At 34.6% G+C, this 23,552-nt stretch overlaps 1 protein-coding gene across 1 annotated transcript in view; it reads left to right on the forward strand.

Moving 5' to 3' along the window:
• Nucleotides 1-19,757, forward strand: part of stag2b (STAG2 cohesin complex component b) — a 40,155-nt gene extending 20,398 nt beyond the window's left edge. The window contains exons 3-34 of the mRNA XM_088925603.1: nucleotides 80-158; nucleotides 279-437; nucleotides 834-930; nucleotides 1,170-1,246; nucleotides 1,828-2,032; nucleotides 2,438-2,589; nucleotides 3,750-3,823; nucleotides 4,140-4,263; nucleotides 4,649-4,747; nucleotides 5,113-5,192; nucleotides 5,583-5,690; nucleotides 7,448-7,559; nucleotides 9,084-9,201; nucleotides 9,519-9,622; nucleotides 10,013-10,105; nucleotides 10,620-10,709; nucleotides 10,835-11,038; nucleotides 11,145-11,215; nucleotides 11,574-11,661; nucleotides 11,739-11,819; nucleotides 12,183-12,275; nucleotides 12,991-13,165; nucleotides 13,702-13,841; nucleotides 13,927-14,028; nucleotides 14,246-14,394; nucleotides 14,683-14,811; nucleotides 15,182-15,387; nucleotides 15,510-15,735; nucleotides 16,172-16,279; nucleotides 16,656-16,782; nucleotides 17,202-17,279; nucleotides 17,766-19,757. Coding sequence (XP_088781729.1) covers nucleotides 80-158; nucleotides 279-437; nucleotides 834-930; nucleotides 1,170-1,246; nucleotides 1,828-2,032; nucleotides 2,438-2,589; nucleotides 3,750-3,823; nucleotides 4,140-4,263; nucleotides 4,649-4,747; nucleotides 5,113-5,192; nucleotides 5,583-5,690; nucleotides 7,448-7,559; nucleotides 9,084-9,201; nucleotides 9,519-9,622; nucleotides 10,013-10,105; nucleotides 10,620-10,709; nucleotides 10,835-11,038; nucleotides 11,145-11,215; nucleotides 11,574-11,661; nucleotides 11,739-11,819; nucleotides 12,183-12,275; nucleotides 12,991-13,165; nucleotides 13,702-13,841; nucleotides 13,927-14,028; nucleotides 14,246-14,394; nucleotides 14,683-14,811; nucleotides 15,182-15,387; nucleotides 15,510-15,735; nucleotides 16,172-16,279; nucleotides 16,656-16,782; nucleotides 17,202-17,279; nucleotides 17,766-17,789 — 3,772 coding nt within the window. The 3' untranslated portion in view covers nucleotides 17,790-19,757. The remainder of the gene's footprint in view (nucleotides 1-79; nucleotides 159-278; nucleotides 438-833; nucleotides 931-1,169; nucleotides 1,247-1,827; nucleotides 2,033-2,437; nucleotides 2,590-3,749; nucleotides 3,824-4,139; nucleotides 4,264-4,648; nucleotides 4,748-5,112; nucleotides 5,193-5,582; nucleotides 5,691-7,447; nucleotides 7,560-9,083; nucleotides 9,202-9,518; nucleotides 9,623-10,012; nucleotides 10,106-10,619; nucleotides 10,710-10,834; nucleotides 11,039-11,144; nucleotides 11,216-11,573; nucleotides 11,662-11,738; nucleotides 11,820-12,182; nucleotides 12,276-12,990; nucleotides 13,166-13,701; nucleotides 13,842-13,926; nucleotides 14,029-14,245; nucleotides 14,395-14,682; nucleotides 14,812-15,181; nucleotides 15,388-15,509; nucleotides 15,736-16,171; nucleotides 16,280-16,655; nucleotides 16,783-17,201; nucleotides 17,280-17,765) is intronic.
• The last annotated feature ends 3,795 nt before the right edge of the window (nucleotides 19,758-23,552 follow it).

Raw genomic sequence — 23,552 nt, forward strand, 5'->3', positions numbered from 1 at the left:
CATTCTACTTGTGACCAAAAACATGTATCTGTAAGCTGTGTCCGTTTCATCTTCAAAATTAAATACTGTTTTTTTTAAGGGAAACTGATACGCATTTCTCTTCTGATACGGACTTCGAAGATCCCGATGGAAGGAATCCAAAGGCAGGCAAAGGAAAAGTAAGAAAATGTTTTTTTTTTATTCTGTAGTGCTTATTCCATACAGTGGGTTAAAAAGTTTTAGTCTGGATTATATTGTTGTTTTTTCCTGTATTTCATGTTTTCTTATGTGCACTTCAGACTGTCAAGAAGGGCAAGAAGGTCACGGGAGAGAAGGGAAAGGCTGGAAATGGAGGAAAGGGGGGAGGCCTGAGCCGAATGAATGGACACCATCAGGAAAATGGAATGGAAAACATGATGCTTTTTGAGGTGGTGAAAATGGGAAAGTGTGCCATGCAGGTTAGTATTCATATCATTATACATAGAAGTAAAATAGGTATATTTAAGCTAAGCATGTGAGACATAATATGGTATATTGCCTGTGAAATGTTTGTCCCTGAAGATTACAAAGTTAACATGATAATCAGATGACCATATCTATATGTCGTTGTTCTGAGAGCTGTAAACATGTATTTTCCCCATCTAAAGAAGAGGTATGGTTCTTTACCATACTACTGTTTACTGTGGTACTTGATATGGTATTTTGAAACCTTGAAAATGCAAATGAAAATGTTGATTTAATATTCAAATGTTAGATAACTAGGGTTTAAAATTACATAAATAAAAGATAAATGCATAGTTGCTTACAATTTGTAAACGTATGATTTTAAATATTGATTGCTTTTGCGTTCACAGTCTGTAGTTGATGACTGGATAGAGTCCTACAAACATGACAGAGACACAGCACTGCTGGACTTAATCAACTTTTTCATTCAATGTTCAGGCTGTAAAGGTAGGTGAAGCTGTATTGCCATTTCAACACGATTTGGTTAGTAAAAATATAGTAATAAAACGTTTTATGCAATGTTGTGGATTTAGCTAGTCTGTATGATTAGTTTACAGTTCAGGCACCTCATAGTTCTGGTTCATATTTTAACAAGAATTACATATATGTAGTTAAATGGGCCAAACACAAAAACACTGTTAAAGTAGACATACACCTTTAGTCCTGTAATCTTTGTTGTCTTACAGGTGTTGTAACTGCTGAAATGTTCAGACACATGCAAAATTCAGAAATCATCAGGAAGATGACTGAGGAGTTTGATGAGGTACGGTTTTAGTCAGGTTACCTGTTACGGTATTGATAATCCTTTATGTAGGCTGAGATAACCATATGAAACCATGTATTTTATAAAACTACAAGTGCGGCATATTTTAACAAAATGGCGTTTTATCTCAATTCACTCAGTGCCATTAATGTAATTAAGAAATTATGCTTGCGCTTTACTATTGTTGTTAAAGTTAATATTCAGTGTTATACGTAAAACAAAAATCACCTCTATGGTGCTTTAATAATTTATTACCAGTAATTTACTTTTTTAGTTACCTCAGTGGATATAACTCTTGACTCATTTATTAATCCCATTAGTACTATACTATAAAACAGCTTGCTCGCTATGTACTAATCCATTTTAATTTCTAAAAGCTCTATTTTTGGTTTGATTTATAAATACAAAATTTCAGTTAATTCATATTTATCATCATTGTAATAAGCAATATTTTTGCTTATGTTTTTAAATAAGTTAAAATTTTTAAAACTGTTATTTGAAATACTGTTCTTGAAGGAATTTTGCACTAGACATAGTAATTACAATGCAGAAATAACCATACTTATCTCTCTTGATTTTAGGACAGCGGTGATTATCCATTAACTATTGCTGGTCCACAGTGGAAAAAATTTAAATCCAGTTTTTGTGAGTTTATTGGGGTACTGGTTCGACAGTGTCAATACAGCATCATATATGATGAATACATGATGGACACAGTAATCTCGCTTCTGACTGGGCTTTCGGACTCCCAGGTTCGAGCTTTCAGACATACCAGCACGTTAGCAGGTAACTAGCTTGATTTTCAAAAAACTTTTTTTAACATTTAGTACTGGGGCAGACATTCATTTATCACATGTTTTTTTTTCCATCTTGACAGATTGTTTAAAGACTTAATATTTTTACAAAACCGATACAGAACATTCCAAGCATAGTAGTGCTTTACCACAAACAATATAATGCATTTAAAATATAACAATTCAGCTGGTTGTCATCCTTTCCAGGTTCTACAGTTATGAGGTGAAAACTATCAGCAGAGTTAAAAAATCAATATTGGAGTAACTTTTCATTCATGTAGAAAACATGCAGGAGACCAATATATAGGCTTAATGTTCTGCAGTGGGATAAACCACACTAGGTAATTGTATTGGATATAGGTTTTAATTTGTGACCGTATAAATGTTTGCTCAACAGCCATGAAGCTGATGACCGCCTTGGTGAATGTGGCACTGAATCTTAGTATCAACATGGACAACACACAGAGGCAGTACGAGGCTGAGCGAAACAAAATGATAGGCAAGAGAGCGAATGATAGGCTGGAGCTGCTCCTACAAAAGCGCAAAGAGGTAAAGTTGAAAGAAAAACTAGATGTTTTCACTTAAAGATTGTTGGCATGCCATCTTTGCATCCAAAGATTGTTCCATAGTTTTTTTCCATGTTTTTCGCTGAAAATGGTTGTTTTAATGTTAACGTATGGATTACAAATTCTCAAAATGTTGTCAAGGTGAGTTACTCTTGTGGCTTGAAATTATAAAGTCCATCCCCTCCACAATTCCATTTCTTTAGTCTCCACTGCTTAAATACCTGACGTGCTACGGATAATCACCATGTTTAAGAAATGTAAGAATACAAGTTGGGTTTTGAAAGACTTAAATTTGACATCAAAGTTCAAGGCAATGCAAACGCCTTCCGACCACTTGCTTTTTTTAGTCCTTTAGATCTTTTTTTCCAGGTTTTACAGCCAGCGTAGTGCTTTCCTTCTGTACTTTTGTAATTTCTGAAGCATTGGGTGGAGATTTTGCTGTTAAAAATAAAGAAGGATGTTCAACAATAAATATGACTAATAAGCGAGAGCTATCACAGGGAAGCAGCTACAAAGCGAAGTGACCTCATTTAAATAAAAATGGCTTAGTAAAATGAAGGCACTATAAATAATAGTGTAGTGGTTGTGCCTAGTATTTTGATAATTAATGGCATTGCATGCTGTTTGAAGTACATTTAAATCAAATCTGGCATGCCATAGTAAATTAGTTTGACACCCTAGGCATAAGCTGACAAACTCAAGTTCACAATTTACAAAATGGCAAGGATCAGTTGTAAAGTATCTTATATTTGACTCTAGCTGTTGCTTTTCCATGGTCTGGAATTATCTGAATACTGTACTTAAGGACTTCTCACTGTGAAGGATTTATGTTTAGCTAGCAGTGTAATTAACATCTGAGTTACATAACTAAAGTGCCTGCTGGGTCACCATCTGGTTATTTGCATTTAATACAGAAGGCCTTCACGCAGCGTAAGGTTTTGTGTGCATTTAATTTTACAGTATATCAGTCTTTTTCAAAAATTGCCTATTTAAGGATATATTGGATCACTTTAAATTAATTTGCACCTTTTCTTCATTTTCTTAAAAAATGCAACGTAATGTATTGAGTGCAGCTCCTTTTCTCTTGTTGACAGACCTGTACTGCAAGTTGTAATGCATTTTGTTTTTCACATTTCCTTGCAGCTTCAAGAAAATCAGGATGAAATTGAAAACATGATGAATGCAATCTTCAAAGGCGTTTTTGTTCACAGATATCGGTATGATTTTGTTTCTCCATATGGGTTTTTCCTGTAATATGTTTCTTATATGCATAGTATAGACATATTTCCAATTCCAAGAATGTTAGGATTAAAGAAAATAAATCACAAAAGACCTGAAATAAACTGAAAGCCTGGATTGCAAATGAATTTATTTGATTATTGAAGTTTAAGACCATAAGTGTTACAAAAATGTCATACCACATGTATTTGTCTCTTAGGGCTGCACGTGAACAATAAACAGATTCTTTTTTCTGCATTTGTCTTTGTTTTATTTGTAAGTTTTCCCAACTTATTTTTTGCTAACTTTTCACAGGGACTCAATAGCTGAAATTCGCGCAATCTGCATTGAAGAGATTGGTGTCTGGATGAAGATGTACAGTGATGCCTTTCTCAATGACAGCTATTTAAAATATGTGGGGTGGACCATGCATGATAAGGTAAATTATTATTAAAGATAAAAGTATTTCTCCAAATTACTTAATGTGTATCACAGAGTTAATACTTTTATGTTGCCGTTTTTTATGTTATCATCTGAAACAGTTCATAGCACACAGTCCTAAAACATAACCATTAGGCAGCATATGTAGTTGCCGGCAAGTGGTCATGTAAGATTCTCAAAGAAGATATATATCCTTTAACAAAATCATTCCTCTATATGGTCTTAGGCTTGCAGTAAGATGGTAACTTTCATGTTTTTTGAAATTATGCATCATTTTGTCCTTTGCATAAAATCTGAACATAAACACTGCTTTTTATGTTAATTTAATTTTTACTTATATAGGAGCATTTAATCCAATTTGTATCATTGTTTTATTGTTTCAGCAAGGGGAAGTGAGGCTCAAGTGTCTTACGGCTCTTCAGGGCCTATATTACAACAGAGAACTGAATGCCAAGCTTGAGTTATTCACAAGCCGTTTCAAGGTGAGCATTTCTGAACACATTTCTGTGGTTTGTCATGTTTTCAGTTTGCAAGAATATATGCCAACAGATTATATTAAGCCAAAATGATTAAAAGTCCATTGCTCATCACCATGACCTGCAAAGAATTGTTTAGTGAAAGTGATGTTTTGATTGTTTTTAGTGTTACTAGAATGTTTTTATACTATTGAATATTCAAAGTGTCCTACAAAAAAACAAGGAGTACAAGTAAAAGAAGGCCATTATACCCATCTTGATCATTTGGTTGTTTCCTTATTGAGAGTTAATCATTGGTATATGTAGAGCATGTCAATGCATGCTGAATTAAAAAAATGATTCCTTTATAATATTTCTGTTTCTTTGCATAGGATCGAATTGTGTCGATGACACTGGACAAGGAGTATGATGTTGCAGTACAAGCAATAAAACTTTTGACCCTTGTGTTACAGTGAGTATGTTTATTCAGTATTGGCTGCATGTTTGCAGATGACCAGTGTACAAAGTTTTACTTTGCAGTATAAATCAAGGAATAGTGTTCTATCTGATCTTTAGATGCACTAGGGTTAATATTGTTATTGATGTCACAATCTTATCGATTCATTCATTCTTTTATTCATTTGAAAATGGAAGCAGATTTGTATGTTATTTTCCATTCATTTCTTTTTTTAAATGGTCTGATACCACATACGATAGGTGCTCCTTTTGGAACACATTCTTTCTTTTTCAGGAAAAACGTGTTGGGATGCTCACAAATTTGAACATGAATTCTGTTGTTTTGTGTTATACCCTAAAAAAATGTCTTGCAGCTTGTAAATGAATATTTATTTTCTCTTTACAGTAGTAGCGATGAAGTTCTAACTGCAGAAGACTGTGAAAGTGTTTATCACTTAGTTTATTCAGCTCATAGGCCAGTAGCTGTTGCAGCAGGAGAGTTTCTTTACAAAAAGTAAGTCGTTTTTGCTTTAATTTAGTTGTTTACATATTGTTTGTGTAATTATGAAGAAAAAATATTTATCAACTTACTGAATCACACAGAGGACAAAGCTTAAGCATGTATGGATTCATGAAGTATACGAGGTAGCTCTTGTAGGCATATTGAGTAAACCCAAAATTAACTATTCATCAGTGGCAAAATTTCAGATGAATGTTTATTTGAAAGCAAGTTTTGCTTCAAAGTTGTATTTTTAGGTATATTTTGGACCCTTTAGAATATTTTGGACTTGTGCTTTCGTGTTGAAAGTACACTGTGCAAAAGTGTATAGGCTGTGTGGATGTCTTTGTGGTAATGAACAAATCTGATCAAAGTTTTATTTTTAGTGTGAAATATTAAAGCTTGTGTTATTCTTCCATTTTATGCTGTTTTGCATGTTCACATACAACACTATAATATACTGTGCTTGCAGAATGGTAATAGTAAAATTAGCTTTAATGGTCCTTTCATAATATAAAATATGTATTTTAGTTTTACAGAGTAGAATGATACACAAAGGATCAGGAAAATAAATTGGTAACAAGAATGTACATTAAGGACCAGTGTTCTAACAGCCTTATTTCTAAATTTAATTTTTTTAAAGCAATTTGCAGAGAAGCTGTAATAAAGACCATTTAGTTTTATTTCAATTGCTATAAGCTTTAAAGTGTGGTTTTGGTAATGCCCAACAATTTGTAAATCATGTACAATGCTATTCAGCTTAACAAGATAATTTAATTATCCATATGAAGCTTAAGATAATTGAGGTGCAGACTTCTGAAATCTCTGCCATCTGACCCAATTACATCCACAGCACTTAAATGTTTGCAATTTAAATGAGAAAACCTCAAGTAGTTTTGAAGACTTCCAAGTCCTTACCCACTTACTTTGACAGTGCACCTAAATTAAGGGAAAATGGTTAAAGGGGAGTAGGACATTTAAACATTTAGTTAGGAGTGTTGAGCATGTTTCACTAAGCAGGTAATGTCCCGTTGTACGTGTAAAATCTTTAGCTGCAATATGCAAGACTGAAGTAGATAGTGTGATGAAACCTGCTAACAAAAAAACTGATAGACATTCAGCATTTGCTATGTACTTCTTAAATCTGTAAACAAAACATCTTTTGAATTTTGAATATTTAATATCATTGTGATTTTGTTGTATAGGCATCAGATTTTAACTTTTATCACTGAGTATGTTGGCGTCCTTCATGACAGAAATAATGTTTTGTTGTAAGTTATGCCAAATTTGGACATATTTGTCCAGAAAAAGGAGAAAAGGGGACGAGGTTGATGCAGGATTTTATTGTCCGTTCTTCAGTGATCTGCTATGACATCTAGGAGCAGAAAGAAGTTACTCCAGTTTCTATATAGGTGTCATTTCTCATAGTTAGAGACAAATTTCTTAAAGTTTTGTTATGTACAGTCAAACAGTGAACCATAAAATAACATCAGATAACTGGCATATTCAAGTAGCACCTCTGTGTGCCGTAGTTGTCTGAAAGCCTTTTTTGTGCCGGGTTTTTGTTTCTGAAAAAAACATTTCCGAGTATATGTTGTTTTCTTCTTCTCTTTTCAGCATGGAATAAACCTATTATTTGTACCTTTGGTACATGTACTTTCAGTATGTATTAGGCTCAAAGAAGATACGTCCAATAGTTCGTGGATGTTAACAGATTTTAGGATCCACGATCAATTGTTAAACTTAAAATGCAACTGTTTTTTTATCTCAAGACTCTTCAGTCACCGGGATACAGAAGATGATGGAATGCCCAAGAGAAGGGGAAGGCAAAGTCCAAATGCTAATCTTGTGAAAACAACTGTATTTTTCTTTTTGGAAAGTGAGGTAAGATTACATTTTAGTGTTTGAATTATAATAGTTTTTAGTGAGATTATATCAATAGCAGTTAGTAAGCATACTGTTGCATATTAATGAATTAAAAACCTCTAGAAGATGAATATCGTTATAAACCATTAAAAATGTATCCAAGAAAGCAAAAGTCAGTATTCAGAGGCAATGTGTTAAATGTGTTTAACAGACTAACTCCCATGGGCAAATTTAGTTTCCGAAACTCTTAACATTCTACAATGCCATGGGGACCATATCAACACAGTTAAGGAAAATATTTTTTCAAATATTATCAAAAATATCAGATGATAACAGTTAATAACAGTGAGTATCTAGGTTAGGAACTGTATGGATATAGGGGTTTGAGAAAATAGCCTCTGCTGTGGTGGAAGGGACTGGGGTGAATGACTGGAAATGAGGCAGGTCAGGAAAGTGGCACGAACTGACAGGCAGAAAGGTGACTTATGCAGCAGCAGGGTTGGCTGACTGTAATGATTATTGCTCTAAGGTCATGTCCCACATCATAATGCTTCCCAATGTCAAGCTCAAGATTAAATTTAAACTGCACGCTCCATATTGAAGGAGCTCAATCTCCATAAAATTCACTCCCGTCATTGTGAACTTTTCATCATTCACGTCAATCGTTTCTTTTTGCGGTAGTTCCGGTAGTAAGTGAATCCGATTCTAAAAATATTTTCTTCACCAAATCCACATCTAATTATTCCTAAATATGGGACGTATGCAGTGATGGAGCCTATAGCTACAGTAGAGATGTGTACAGGGTATAGTGCTGTGATGCAGTTATAGTGCAGGTCATCTGCAATGGCATTACAACACTTCTTCTTCAATGTTGCATAAACATAATTTTTCGAATACTTAAGCAATCAGGGCTTCCTGTTTTTCTTTGTCTGTTTACTGCTTTGAAAGTGTTCAGTAAGTTGTAGATATAAAGTAATGGACTGAATACTTATGCAAGGCACTGTATGTCCAGTGTTTACTATTATAGTTTTGATTTAATTTGAGCATTTTTGTGAAGTCATTATTACAACCTTCTTAAACACTTGACACCGTCTTAAGCAATACATTGTTTGCACACAGCCCTTAAATCTGCTCACGTCATTAATACAAGGGCAACATGTTTTTATTGAGTTTGGCAATTTAAAGTTGCTTAATGCTGACTGTTGAGGGTTCAGGTATATCCCAGGTTTTCCAGCAAGCCTCACAGAAGGGCACTTCCTCAGTCATCAAAGCCAGACTGCAGTGTATGCTCTTAATAGGGAAAACATGATCAACTTAATCAAGGATGATTTTCAGAAGTGTTTGTTGGTTAGTAACCATACAGCAGAATACTTGCGGTAAAAAAATTAAGAAGTGAGCCTAATCAACCAATAAATCTGATAATTAAACTGTATTTACAAGATCTGGATTTCCCAACAATGTTCAAACACTACAGCACTATGTAAAAAGATTAAACATCGAGGTTTAGGATGATTAGTGTAGTAATGTATGTAATCATTTTAGCTTCATGAGCATGCAGCTTACCTCGTGGACAGCATGTGGGATTGTGCTTCTGATGTGCTGAAGGACTGGGAGTGCATGATCAGCCTTCTGCTGGAAGAGCCACTTCCAGGCGAGGAAGGTAAAGGGCTACTCTGCTTATATATGTATATGACTTCAGTAATGTGAATGTTTTATGGCATATTGTATCATAGGTTACTTTTTTCAATAGTCTTTTTTCTGGACATATTCTGACATTTGCATTTGCCGATACACCACTGTACTTGATTAAAATTTACATGGGTTAAATTGAGTTTATACTCCTGTGCTCAATTGATATTAAGATACTTATTAATATATAATGAAAATGTAATTTTGTCGCCTTTTTTCAGGTATCTGTTGAGTGTGTCATGTATATATTGAAAGTTTGTTTGCATAAGCTATGATTTTTGTTTTTAGCTTTGACAGACCGCCAGGAGACTGCACTGATTGAAATTATGCTCTGCACCATACGGCAGGCGGCAGAATGCCACCCTCCAGTAGGCAGAGGAACAGGGAAAAGGGTAAGCAGTACTCCAGACAGAAGGTTCAGGAGTGAGATACAGTAATTGGGTTCTAATCCGTAATTTTGGAGCTCAAAGGGGGGTCTCCATAGCTTAATTTTGTTCTTTGAGGGGATAAATCCCATGGATATTATCAATATTTAAGAGAATGTCTCTTTCTGATGTGCTCCTATTTTTTTAAAGAGACTATGCAATGGTGATCCCGTGGTAAGGGAATAAATTGTTCAATTGAAAATGTATCTACCAAAATGAGTTTATTCAAATTTTCTGAGCTACTGTAGATCCAAAATCTTTAAGGTATGAATGTATTTGAGAAGGGCACTTCTCTTATTGTGTTTTTAGAATTTGATTCTACAGTGAAATGTAAAAACTTTGTACTTTTTTTAACAGGTACTTACAGCAAAGGAAAAAAAAACCCAGCTCGACGACCGGACGAGAATCACTGAGCTGTTTGCTGTATCATTGCCTCAGTTGCTAGCCAAGGTATTTTAGTTCACATTCATTTTGAGGATGTTTCTTTTTTATCATTTGTCATTTTTGATAATGTCATAATAGTAGATTCTGCTAAAAACCAGTTCAACAATTGATTTAATTAACTTAAATTTGAATATTGTAAAGAACATCAGTGATCACATTTTAAATGTCCCCTTAATTAATTTTATTTGACAATTCAGAATGCCAGAGGTTTTCATGTTAGTCACTTTCGATGTATGTTTGTCTTTGACCAAATATATATTTATATTTGAAGGTGAACATCTGAGTCATTTACCAAAATTAATGCAACTTTTTCTTAAATTAAACTGAAAATTTACTCATGTTAATGTTCCTTTACTGTTTTGATTCAAGAGGTAACATTGGTTGTGATCAGTGACTTTAAAATTTAGGACGTCAGATATTTTATATAATATGCACGGTGGATTATCTCATTTTTATGCCTCAAAAAGTAAAAAGTTCTGCTGGTAGAAGTATAAGCTTTGTTTTGTTTTTTTTCTCCTAGTACTCTGTAGATGCTGAAAAGGTGACCAATCTTTTGCAGCTTCCACAATTTTTTGACCTAGAAATATACACAACAGGTCGGTTAGAAAAGGTGAGGACTAAAATGTGTAATTAAAATGTTTTTTCTTCATAATATGTCCTATAATAAACTTTTTTTGATTAGTAATATGTTATATTTTAAGTAATCTTTAAAATAAAATGCATCTTTATTCACAGCACCTGGATTGTTTGTTACGGCAAATAAGGGAGATTGTGGAGAAACACACAGACACTGATGTTTTAGAGGCTTGCTCTAAGACCTACCATGCCCTCTGCAATGAAGAGTTCACAATATTTAATAGGGTGGATATAGCAAGGAGCCAATTATTAGATGAGCTGGTGGACAAGTTCAACAGACTACTAGAGGACTTTTTGCAGGAGGTTTGTATAACTCTCCAATTACTTACACATTTTAAACCCAGATATAGCTGAAGATGGACAATTTAATACTAATCTGTGTTTTTGATATTGTTACTCTGTTTCACAGGGAGAAGAGCCAGATGAGGATGATGCTTATCAGGTCTTATCCACACTAAAGAGGATCACAGCTTTCCATAAGTAAGAAGCCCTTCTCCTGCTTAAAGTTATACTTTACACAGTTGCTGTTCTGCTGCAATAGGCCTGGTTGACTAACACTAGTTTTCTCTACCCTGCTGACACATAGCCAGTTGTGTACTGCCATTTGGATAATTCTAGTCATAGATGGCTTATATGACCCAGACTAAAACCCACAATGTCTCCATTGTAGAGCTCGATCCAACTTCCAGCCTTTACTGGTTCAGTCAGCTGAGAGCTCCATAGATTTATTTTTTTAACTTTAAACATTTTTTAGTTTTGAATATAAAATCTTCAGCATATATTTTTCTTGACAGTGCTTTTTGTTGCATGTTCTAATTTTTTTTTCTGTCTCTACTAGTGCACATGACCTCTCCCGGTGGGACTTATTTAGTAGCACCTACAAGTTACTTAATACTGGGATTGAGAACGGGGACATGCCAGAACAGGTATTTATGGTCAATTTCTAATGTTTTCATCCACAAAGGACTTTTCTCTATGAGAAACTTGCATGTTTTTTTTTCAGATTGTCATTCACGCACTGCAGTGCACACACTACGTGATACTGTGGCGTCTTGCCAAGGTTTCAGAAGGCAGTTCTACAAAGGTATGCTTTTTTATTGGAGTTAAAATATTGTATCAGTGTAAAATTGTTTTTCCCTTAATGTGGAAGGGTTTGTTGTTATTACTGTAGATTTTGTACTGTTTTTGTTACTGTAGGGTGTAAACCATCCTTTACACAAGGTTAACAGAGTGATGGTAAATAGAGCTTCATACAATTTTATCAAGGTAGTTTGATCAGAATGTATTGAAAGTTTTGACAAGTAGGATCTATTGATTGTTTTAGCATGAATTCTTATATGCTTTTTATACCAATGTGTATAATATGTGGAAAGTCACCTTTTAGGTTTGAGTGTTCTTGTAACAGTAATGTGGTTAATGTGAAGTGTATTTTCTCGTCTTCCTGCAGGAGGATATGGTGAACCTGAGGAAACAGATGAGGGCTTTTTGTCTGATGTGCCAGCGTTACCTAACAAATGTAAATACAGCCGTTAAAGAACAGGTCTGTAATTTTATATAGTACTTGTTTTTTAAAATTTTGTGTACTTTATTTTTGTGATAGATAAGATCATGAATAAATTAATGTCATTTTGAATAAATGAGTGTCATATTACTGTGTTGGGTGCTGTAGTTAATGTTAGTGCTAAAGAATTTTGGAAAAGTCCCTAATGAGAAAAATCAAACTTAAGAAATGTAATATTGTTTATTATATTAGTTTTGTGGCATAACCAAAATGTTGTTGCCCTTCAGACTATACACACAAGTCAGGGATCGTGATCAGGCTCAAGACTGCACACGTGGGTGTCGTGTGTGATACGAAGTTCATTTTTTTTGTTTTGATGGAAATAAAAACACTGCCTTAGCAAGAATTGTTTTATTGTTAACAGTTCCTGCTTTGATATGGTGGCAATACATTTTTAATAATGTTCTTGGGCTAGAGACATGTATGTGTAGGAAGTGAGGTGGTATGTCACAAAATTTTAAAATGCATACAAGTGTGCCAATGAATGAAAAAACACTGGTGTAGGATTGTCAATTTTCAAAGAATCTTGTAATACTTAATGTTTACAGTGCCATGGCTTGAAAAACCAAATCAACAGTGACTTTTCGTGGTATTTCAAATCTCTTGTCAATATCTATTCTGGATAACTGTGTATGCCTGAATGCCTTTTGATGATCAGGTCATCCTTAGTAATTGGGTTCCCTTTGATCTCTAGGCTTTCACTATCCTTTGTGATGTCCTGATGATATTTAGTCATCAGATTGTATCAGGAGGGCGTGACATGCTTGAGCCTTTAGTTTACACCCCAGATTCTTCTCTGCAGTCTGAACTACTTAACTTCATTCTGGATCATGTATTTATTGATCAAGATGATGACAGCAACAGTGCAGGTAAGAGGGCTCTAAAGTATATTGAATATATTAACATGGTTTGTGTTATCAACATAATGATCATGAAAGATTAGAAGATTAAAATTAATTGTTCTTCTAAGCATTTCTAAGCTTCTAAACATAGTTTATTGTACATATTAAGTTTGTGAATTGTGATATGTACATTGCCATGTAAAAGCATATTGGCCTATATTATAAATGAAATCCTTAATCCTGTCTAGCCAAAAGCGGAAGAAATGGGTTTCCTTGTTCAAACGTTTTATTGTACCATTTAAATTAAGACTTATATAGTTGGTCTCTTTACAAATTTAAACATCTGGGTGAAAATAAAGTTGACATATGGCTGTATAAATATTACAGCTGGTGAATATCTAAAACTGAATAGCTAAAACTCCTCCCTGATGATGATCTGTGTACAGAGTTAACCTTTAGTTAACATTTTATGCAAATAATGTTTACAGAGTGGGGGCAGTTAGCCTTTGGTTTCCTTCTGTTCATTTAGAGATTCAAGAAAGACTCTTCTTTTTCTTAATCAGATGGACAACAAGATGACGAAGCCGGAAAAATTGAAGCTTTGCACAAAAGGCGAAACCTCCTTGCAGCTTACTGTAAATTAATTATTTATAATGTTGTGGAAATAAATACAGGAGCAGACATATTCAAACAATACATGAGGGTAGGTCTGGAATACATTCGCTTATTGTTGTTATTGTGTGGTCATTTGCATGATTTTTTAATTATTGTTATTTTTATTTTCATAGTATTACAATGACTATGGGGATATCATCAAAGAAACTATGAGCAAAACAAGACAAATAGACAAGATCCAGTGTGCAAAAACACTCATATTGAGCTTACAGCAGGTAAGAGCAAACCTTTTCAGTTTTAAGCTTAAGTTTTATGAACATAAAATTATCTTCATTCCAGTTAGAAAATGTACAGGTATTTAAAACCTACTTCAGTGTATATGAGGAAATAATCGTTCTTGCAATGTACAGTTACAAAAATTAAAAACATTTTAAAACGTTTTTTGAAATCTGTTCTGTTCAGTTTTTGATAACAAAATTGATTCTTTCCTAGCTGTTCAATGAGATGCTGTCAGAACTTGGGTATAATTTTGACCGATCTTCTTCAGCCTTTTGTGGAATAAAAGAACTGGCACGGCGTTTTTCATTAACGTTTGGGCTTGATCAGCTTAAAACCAGGGAAGCTATTGCCATGTTACACAAGTAAGTCACTAGAATAATTACATGGATTGCAAAAGGCTACTTTTCTTTTTCTTCACAAAAAGTAAAATGAATTGAACATTTTTCATTTTTTCCATTTTCTTTAATTTTGCTTTGCACACTGAAATTAAAGTTTAGATTTAAACATGAAAAATGGAAGATTTGCATTTTCACATTGCTTTATGAAATTAAGATGCCCAGCCTTTTGTCTTGGAGTATTGATTTTAAGTTTTATTTTTGGTTTTCGTGTTCATCAAACACTTAAAACATGAGAAATCTGATTATTTTCAGAGATGGCATTGAGTTCGCATTTAAAGAGCCCAGTCCTCATGGAGAAGGAAATCCCCCAGTTAATCTAGCCTTCCTGGATATCTTAAGTGAGTTTTCCTCCAAACTGCTTCGACAGGACAAAAGGACAGTGTAAGTCTCAATTCAGATTTATAATGTGAAAATAATGCTTAACCTGATCTGTTCTTTAAGAAAAAAAAACATTTCAAGGATAGTTCATATGGTTTCTTGAAGTTATAGTGAAAAAATCTACAAACTTTTTTCTTCTCAGTGCTTAATCTTTTTTTGTCCCTTTGCCACTTGTGTGACAACTATGTATTAAATTTTAAGTCATCTGAAAATTGTGTAGTATGTGACATTAAAATTTGGCATAATGGTTTCAACAGATAAACTATCCAATGTGCAGTGGCAGTTATCAAGAAGAAATGTCTGCATTGTTTCCATTTTGTTGCACTTGCCTAATCAGAATTGTTCTTTTGATATGTTTTTGCTCCTTCCACAGATATGTTTACCTGGAGAAGTTCATGACATTTCAGATGGCTCTGCGAAGAGAGGACTGCTGGCTTCCACTGATCTCGTACAGAAATTCTTTGCTCGCTGGAGGAGACGATGATACCATGTCTGTTATAAGCGGAATAAGCAGTCGAGGTTCAACTATGAGGAGTAAAAAGGCGAAACCTGCAACTGGGAAACGGAAACTAACGGAAGGTAAGGAAAATATCTGTATAAGACATGTAAATGCAAACAAGCCGATATGTCATTATCTGTTACATTTAATGTTCGAATTCACATCTCCAAATTAATTAGTTATAACATTTAATTGTTTATAGCTGAAGAAAGCAGCAGCAGTGATGGCATGTGGATGAACAGGGAACAGACAATGCAGACACCAGTTATGATGCCCTCGCCTCACCTCACATCTACTGTCATGAGAGACCCCAAGAGGTTACGACCAGAAGAAAGCTACATGGGAGTCTACTCTTTACCACCTGATCAGCAACAGCAACAACAGCAGCAACCTCAGCAACAGCATCATCAAACACCAATGGACTACAAGTATGTACATGATTAATTATGGGGAAGTTGGTTCAGTTAGATCAAAGCATATGATTACAAAGTTCTGTTTAAATAAAAGTTGTATTTTGAGGCTTATATGATAAAGCAATTTTATATACCAATTTAGTCACTTGTTTTTCTTGTGAATACTTATGAAATGTCAAATCATGAAGCTACACTTGTAGCCTCTACTTGATAGTTTATGAAAATATGATACAACTTGGTTCCAGACTCGACCAAAAATATCAGAGAAAGTATCAAGAGGGGGAGAACAGGGTTTTCTTTCGGTCTCCCCTTCTCCCTTTCTTCCTTTCAATTTTCAAGACATTTTGGAAACTGACACTTCTGCAAGCCCTGGTCATGGCACATAAAATTCTGCAAATAATGATAGCATTTTCAAGGGATTACAAATATATAACTGTACTGTATTGTTCAGTACCCAGGTAACTTGGATGTTGGCTCAGAGACAACAAGAAGAAGTCCGGCAGCAGCAAGAAAGAGCAATGAATTACGCCAAACTGAGAAGCAATTTACAGCATGCAATGTAAGGAAATGTAATGGTGACTTCAAAGTGCAAAATAGAAAGTGAAAAAAATTCTGATGTTTCTGTTAAAACAATTTAGAAATCTTTAAGTGTTGAGCCATGTATATTAAACAATACTCACTCTTGATTTCCTTTAGTTTAGTGTTTAGTGTTGAACAGTATGTAATTTGTCAGTCTTAGATTATGTTGTGGGGTTCACACCTAAAGGGTTATATTGGTTATATATTGTGTCAATGAAAGTAATGTAGCTTTAATAACTACTAAAAATAATTAGTAGTTACTAAACTTGGTATGAAAATGCACAAATAATTTTTACAGTATATACCAAACTAGTTAACAAAAATCCCTCACCTCATTATTTTTTAACTTACTCCAGCCGGCGTGGTACAGGTCTTATGGAAGATGATGAAGAGCCAATTGTAGAAGATGTAATGATGTCATCTGAAGGACGCATTGAAGATCTCAATGAAGGCATGGATTTTGACACCATGGATATTGATCTGGTAAGAAAACATTTCACTTTTTGTTAGAATGTGCTTTTTATAAAAGTACATTACAGAACTGAATTACATGCTTTGGTACTGTCTGTCATTTTTACATATTTAACATTCATCTTGTAAATCTTCTTTAAAATAATTTAGATTTATATTGCCATACCACCACAAGGTGGCATACTTACTATCCACAACTCATACTATAGATAACTCTTATATATAACAGGAAATGAAATGTTCTGTTCAGGATTCTAAGAAGTGTAGCTTTGTGTACAAACAGGCCACTGTTTTATAGCTCATCAAATTAGGGGACAGAGTGAAATCATTAAATTATTTTTTCTATCACAAATAGTAGATGTTAAATTTTGATGTGCTGAGTTGTTAATTTCTTTATCAACAACTTTGTTTTATTAAACCTTTTTTTTCAGCCGCCATCTAAGAATCGCAGAGAAAGATCAGAACTGAAACCGGACTTCTTTGATCCTGCTTCTATCATGGATGATTCTGTAATGATTTAACCATTTCTTTAAAAAAAATTTGTGTAAATGTTTATATTAAGTATATATATATAAAGTGTTTGTAGTTAAGCCTTATAAGGTGCATTGTGCAGCTAAGATTGAACCTCTGTCGAAGTTTTTGCACATTTCAAGTATGATAAAATCTTCTTGGTAATGTCTAGTTTTCTGTGCATATGGGATTATTTTCTATTTTACCACAAGATGGCAATAAGCAGCTGCTGAAGGTGAAAATAGATTGTACATGAGGCGTTTAAAAATGATTGGATCAAAAGGTTAGATGTTTTTCAGTTGATTACCAAGTTTTTCACATTTAAACATGCGAAGAATATACTGAAATCATGTATGTTTTAAAAGTCCCAACAGATATTGAACTTGAACATCCCGAAAATTAATACTTGAATACTTGAATTAAATTGCATATGAATGAACTGTGCTCCATCGTGTGTTCAACTTCTCGTTTTCTTTTATTTTTAGGTCCTTGGAGTATCAATGTTCTAAGCAGATTTTGTGGAAGATTTGCTAAGGAGAAAGACAATTTCTGTTGTTACAGTAAACCTCTTGATGCTGTACAGATGTTTTTTCTCCTCTGTGGAGAATCTTTATTGGACATGCTCATTGGACTAAGTGCATTGAGAGGCAACATTGTTTGCCTGCTGAGGTGACTTGTTAAAACTACTAAAACGTTTGCAATCATTGGGTAAGCTTTCCAGTTTTTAGTTAAACAGCGACTGACAAATTAGGAAGGATTTGGGATTTTTAGACTTCAGTTATATTGATTTCAATAGAAGAATGAATGTTTTCAATTTACAGGGAGGCATTTTCAGCATTGAAACCCTGTGCAGGGAGCTATCAGAATTCTAAATCAGATTACAGTATTTTTAAAACTGGGGTGAATTTTTTTATAACTTAAAGTAGACTTTGTCTAATGTATAGCCCTTTTGTAATAGAACGTAATCAGATGTAAATTAGTAATTTATAAGCAGGTTGTTTCTGAATACAATGAGTATACATTTTTTTGTTTTTTGACATTTATGATGTGTGATGATGGAACCTGTCCTCTTGATTCCTTGTTTTTTCTTTTTGCTGTATCGTAAAAATAAAAAAAGGTTCCAATGCCATGTGATCTTGGAGCAGATTATGACTAATGAGACATAAAGAAGTAAATCCCTGTTACTCTTCTGAGGTATCAATGCAGTGCTGGAAACTAATGATGATGACTATATTTAAGCAGTCATTAAGCTTACCCAAAGATTTAAACTGTTTGCCTGTCCTTTTGAGAGACTAATATTAAGGAAGAAAGTGCAAATCTTTCCAGTAGTGCCACTGTATTGTCTCTAATAAAAAAGAGCTTGGGTATAGTATGTTTGCTGAAAATAATTTTCTCAAAACACAATTATACAGCTTATTAGAGTGTGGGAATAGGTATCTAAATTTTAAATAAAGTTATATATATATAAATTGGTGCTGATTTTATAATCGCGCAGTTTGTTTAGTTTTTCTTACTTTTAAATTCCAACCTAAAATTATAAGGTTTCAGAAATATATTAAAATGTTTAAAAATGAATGCATGTGTATTCATGCATAAAAAAGATTTTTAAATTTGTATTTTATATTGTTTTTCTTTGTCTTTGCAAAGTCTTCAGGTTTCAATACCTTTTTTGTTTTCCTATATATGTAAATTAGTTTGGATAACAGATTCATGAAACTATCCATCATGGTATTCTGTAAAGTTCAGCTTTAAGTTTTTAAATTTTAAATGTCCTTTCACAAATCCTTAAATAAAAAATCTGTAACATAAAAATCTTTAAAAAACCTATTTGGACATGAACATTATTCTGCAATGCTTGGGCAGCTAGACACAGCTTAAGTATAACATTAACTTATAGTACAAAATGTACATTTTTGTTAAATGTCTTGTTTATTGAGGTATATTCTTTATAATCATTCCATGCCTTAATATGCTTGCAATACAAAACTCCCTGTTTTCTCTTGCCGAAATCTTCCATGTAAGTAAATAAAACTAGTTATGTTTAAAGGTTTAATTATGGGGCTGTGGTAGCCAAAAACCATAGAAATTGACTAGTGTTATATTGACAGAAAAAGATTAGAAATGCTATTGACACAGCATATGTTTGTTTTACGTAATTTTTACGTAAGTAAATACTCTTATGCTTTGAAGAATACTGCCTAGTGTTTTTTTCACACCACTGCATTAACAGAACTGCTGAAAGGACTGTATATATAAATTTAAGTGCAAGCTGATTTTTTTCTATTTTCAAAGGTGTGTTTCTTTGTGTGAGCAGTTCTTTAAAGCTGTATGTTTTCAACCAGCTTAAAATGTTTTATATATATAAATATATTTACCTTAACCTGTTGTCCCCCCCATCTTCTGTCGTCCACTGTACTGTTTCTGATTTGTATTTGTCTGGAGACAGTAACTTTTTGAATAAAAGTAAACCTTCTGCAGTTGTGTGATAATCTCAAGTACCATAATGACCAGCAAATGTTATTCCTTTCAGTCATTCCCTCTTTAATCTTCAAATTCATAGCATCTAATTAAAAAGTTTAACTTTATATTAGCTCTGTTAAAACTAATATAAAGTTAGTTATACTCCCGTGTACCCTGGGGAATCTTGTGGGAGTATGGGTTGCCTGGGCTAGTGCTATGTGCCATCCAGTCCCTGTATTTGCGGGACAAGGGTTGTACCTGCATTCTCAGTATTAAGTCAAGCCCATTCGAAGTGGGAGTTGGACTCCGCTTAGGCCTCATCTTGTCTCCTGTCCTGTTTTGTGATTTTCATGGACAGGATGTCAAGGTTTGGGGATCTGAGGGTTGCAACAGTTGTTTGTGTCCTGTTTGCCTCTTCCGACTGTCATGTCTAGTGTTCACTGGAGAGGTTTGCAGCCGTGTGTTTCACCGTTGGAATGAGGGTCAGCACCACAAAATTGGAGGACATGGTTGTCTCGCAAAAAGAGTGGCTTGCTTACTCCAGAAGGGGCACCACCAGTCCCAGGTGGAGGAATTTAAATACCATCAGGTGTAGTTCATAAGTCAGGGTATAGGGGAATGCAAGATTGACGGATTGGTGCAGTGGCTACAGTAATGTGGACACTGTACCGATCTGCTGCGGGGAGGTGGGAGCTAAGTTTTTGGACAAAGTTCTCATTTTTCCATTCGATCTATGTCCCCGTCCTCACCTGTAGTCATTAGCTTTGGGTAGTGACCAAAAAAAGTAGATTGCAGGTGCAAGTGGAAGTAAGGTTTTGCCATTTGGGCTGCTGGGCTTGTTCTCCATGAGGTGGAGAAGAGAACTGTGATCTGGGAGTAGAGTCGCTGCTCCTCTGGATCAAGAGGTGGTTCAGGCAGTTGGTGAGAACTCCCCCAGTGCACCATCTGCTGGACTTGTACTGGTTATGGAAGACACAACATGCTGGAGGGATTATATATTGTAGATGGCCTGGGAGCATCTGGGAATCCTCCAGGTGGAGTTGGAGGCTGTAGCTGTCAGAAGGGAAGTGTGGTCTGCCCTGCTTAAACCTAAGTTTATATTTGTCTTGAATGTAAAATTGATTTAAAATGAGAGTTCCATATAATATAAAATCTTGTAATCCTAAAATTGATATTTAATTCTCTGTAAAGTCTTCACATTTTCTGTACACCACGTTTTAACCACATGCATAAAATATTTTCCAAGTTAAACTAAGGCATATTTGTGGTAATTGTGTTTTAAGAAGGGAACAACAACAATAGCAAATTCCTCCCTACAGTTGGTAAGTCTAAAATCCATATTTAAGAACATTTGCTTGCTTTCTTACTATTGGCCCTTTTTGGCATTTGTTTTTGCTGCAGACAAAATAACACCTTGACACATTAATTGCTTTCTTGTCTGACCAAGTTGTCCATTTGAAGAGATAATTAGCTTTTACCTTTTTTCTGTATTAATCCAAACATTAAAGCTTGCATCAGGTCTATTAATTCAGTTCTGTGGGAGAGATTTTTTTAAACTATGAAGGGGGTGGAGTGGCAGAGGATTTATCGAACACTTAAATTTTCATTTATGAAAATCGTCATCACAGTTTTAAATCATGAATGTTTTAAATTGCTTAGCGCTCACTTTTGAATAAAGGTACAACAAGCCACTTTACATCATTGTTGCAAGTTAAAAGACCGCTTTCATTGTCGAAAAATAAATTAAGGCTTGGAGTCATAAAGCTGATGCAAAAGCTGAAACCTTGTTGCATGAAGTTTTTATTGGGGTATTTGAACCATTTTAGGTGTCATTAGGTAGAATCATAACTTCTAACTTGCAAAGTAGTCCATTGGCTACAGTTCTGTTTGTTAAAACTGCTGTAAAGGTTTTTCAGTGATCAATTTCATAGCTGTTTTTTGTTAATTTAAATTGGGATAGTTTTACACCTTTTAAGTTGCAAAATTCCTTTTGCTTTTCTGAATAGATTTCTTGTGTACCTGTAGTGGGATAGATTGTATGAACATTGCACAAAGCAATGCTCTAAGAATCTCATGCTTTATAGCAGCTGCCATACATAAGATTAGCAGTTTAATGAAAGAGATTGTTTTAAGCTGTGAAGGGGGTGGGGTGGCAGAGGACTTATCAAGCACTTTAGTTTTCTGCCGTTTACACAAATCGTCATTTTGTTCGTTTCATATCTTTAATATTTTAATTTAGCACTCACTTTTGAATAAAGTTAACGATAAGTAATTACAAATTAAAAGACCACTTTGCAACTTCTGTGAAAGTCAAAACATGAACAAGTCTAGTTGTCTTAAGTCTGTTCTTCAGTATCGTTAACCGCTATTGTCATGATTAAATTCTTTGTTGAGGACTCCCTCTATTCTTTTAGAAGTGGGTTACAGTTGAGTTTTTTTTCCTCAGTTTCAGCAAAGATGGCAAGTGGGGCATTCCTGTTATTGGGGTTTCTTTGTAATGCATGGCATTTTCTATATCGGAAAAATTTATTTGTTTTTCTTTACACTTTTCTACATTGAAGTGAGAAAGGATTTCACTTTCTGATTTATAATAACAATGGTCTTAACATGTTCCAGGATTAATTTTTTTCTTCCTGTACATCTCCATTCAATAGTGCTTGCCCAATAGACAAAGTTACCTTTACAAGCAGTGCATAATCTCTTCAACGTTGGGGGAACACAGAAAAGGATGGACAGTTCTGTCTTTTTATCACAGGCTTCATCTAAATCTTCAGCAGTGATTACTACTTGGAATAAGGAATCGAATGTTGCCAAAGAGGCAATTTCTCAGGACAATAGTTTGGATATTGCAAATTTTATCTTACATCCTACTTAGAGGTGTGCGTTGGGCTGAATGGCCTCTGCTTATGTCGTGTCAAGTGTTACACTTAATTTCACAAAGTGGATCTGATCATTTGTAGACTGTGTCATTGAAACTAGTTCCTAGTTCCCTGTATTCCTCTGTAATGTGTTCCTGTAGTTCCTTCTACACACTGGTCGATTCTTTAACCAGTTCTTTACATGCTTTTGGGGTGCCCAGGGGTAAAATTCTAGAACCCACGTTCATGTTTTTTCTGCTCTTCTAAAGCGAGAGATTCTCACTTTGCACTTGGTACTCTTGCTAGATAACTACTTTGGATCTCTCACAGCGGCAGAAACAGATATGGCTGTTTAGCATGACTGTGCTGTTGCTGCCAATGCTTTTGGGAGTCTCTTCATTCCTTCTACTAGCATCGCTGAATTCTATCCCATTGTGATGTTGTTTATATAGACCTTTCAATTGCTAAGTCTAAGAATAAGTTAAGGCTTAGGTTCGTAAAGCTGTTGCAAAAGCCTTGTTGCATGAAGGTTTTATTGTGGCTATTTGAACTATTTTAGGTGCCTTTAGACAGAGACCTGGAGGGAACTACCACTGAAGGGGGGTTGAGGAGGGTGTTCATAACTTCAAGATTCTGAAGTAGTCTGTGTTGGCTATAGTTCCGCTTGTTCAATGTAAAGGTTTTGCCGATGGATACGTTTCATGTCTGTTTTTTGTTATTTTAAATTTTGATAGTTTTACATCACAGTTGCAAAATTCCTATCTGTTGCTTTTCTCAATATATTGTCGTGTGCCTGTAGTATGACAGATTGTATGATCGTCATACAAGGTTCTGAGAATCCCTGCTGCTTTAAAGCAGCTTACCCGTACATAGGCCAGGCTTTGAAATGGAAGGATGCACACTGTTATCTCACGTTGCAGTTACCTTAAAGATGTTATCTTTGATTTAAGGTTG

Source organism: Atractosteus spatula, chromosome 9 (assembly GCF_055471065.1).
Source record: "Atractosteus spatula isolate fAtrSpa1 chromosome 9, fAtrSpa1.hap1, whole genome shotgun sequence".
Taxonomy (NCBI): domain Eukaryota; kingdom Metazoa; phylum Chordata; class Actinopteri; order Semionotiformes; family Lepisosteidae; genus Atractosteus; species Atractosteus spatula.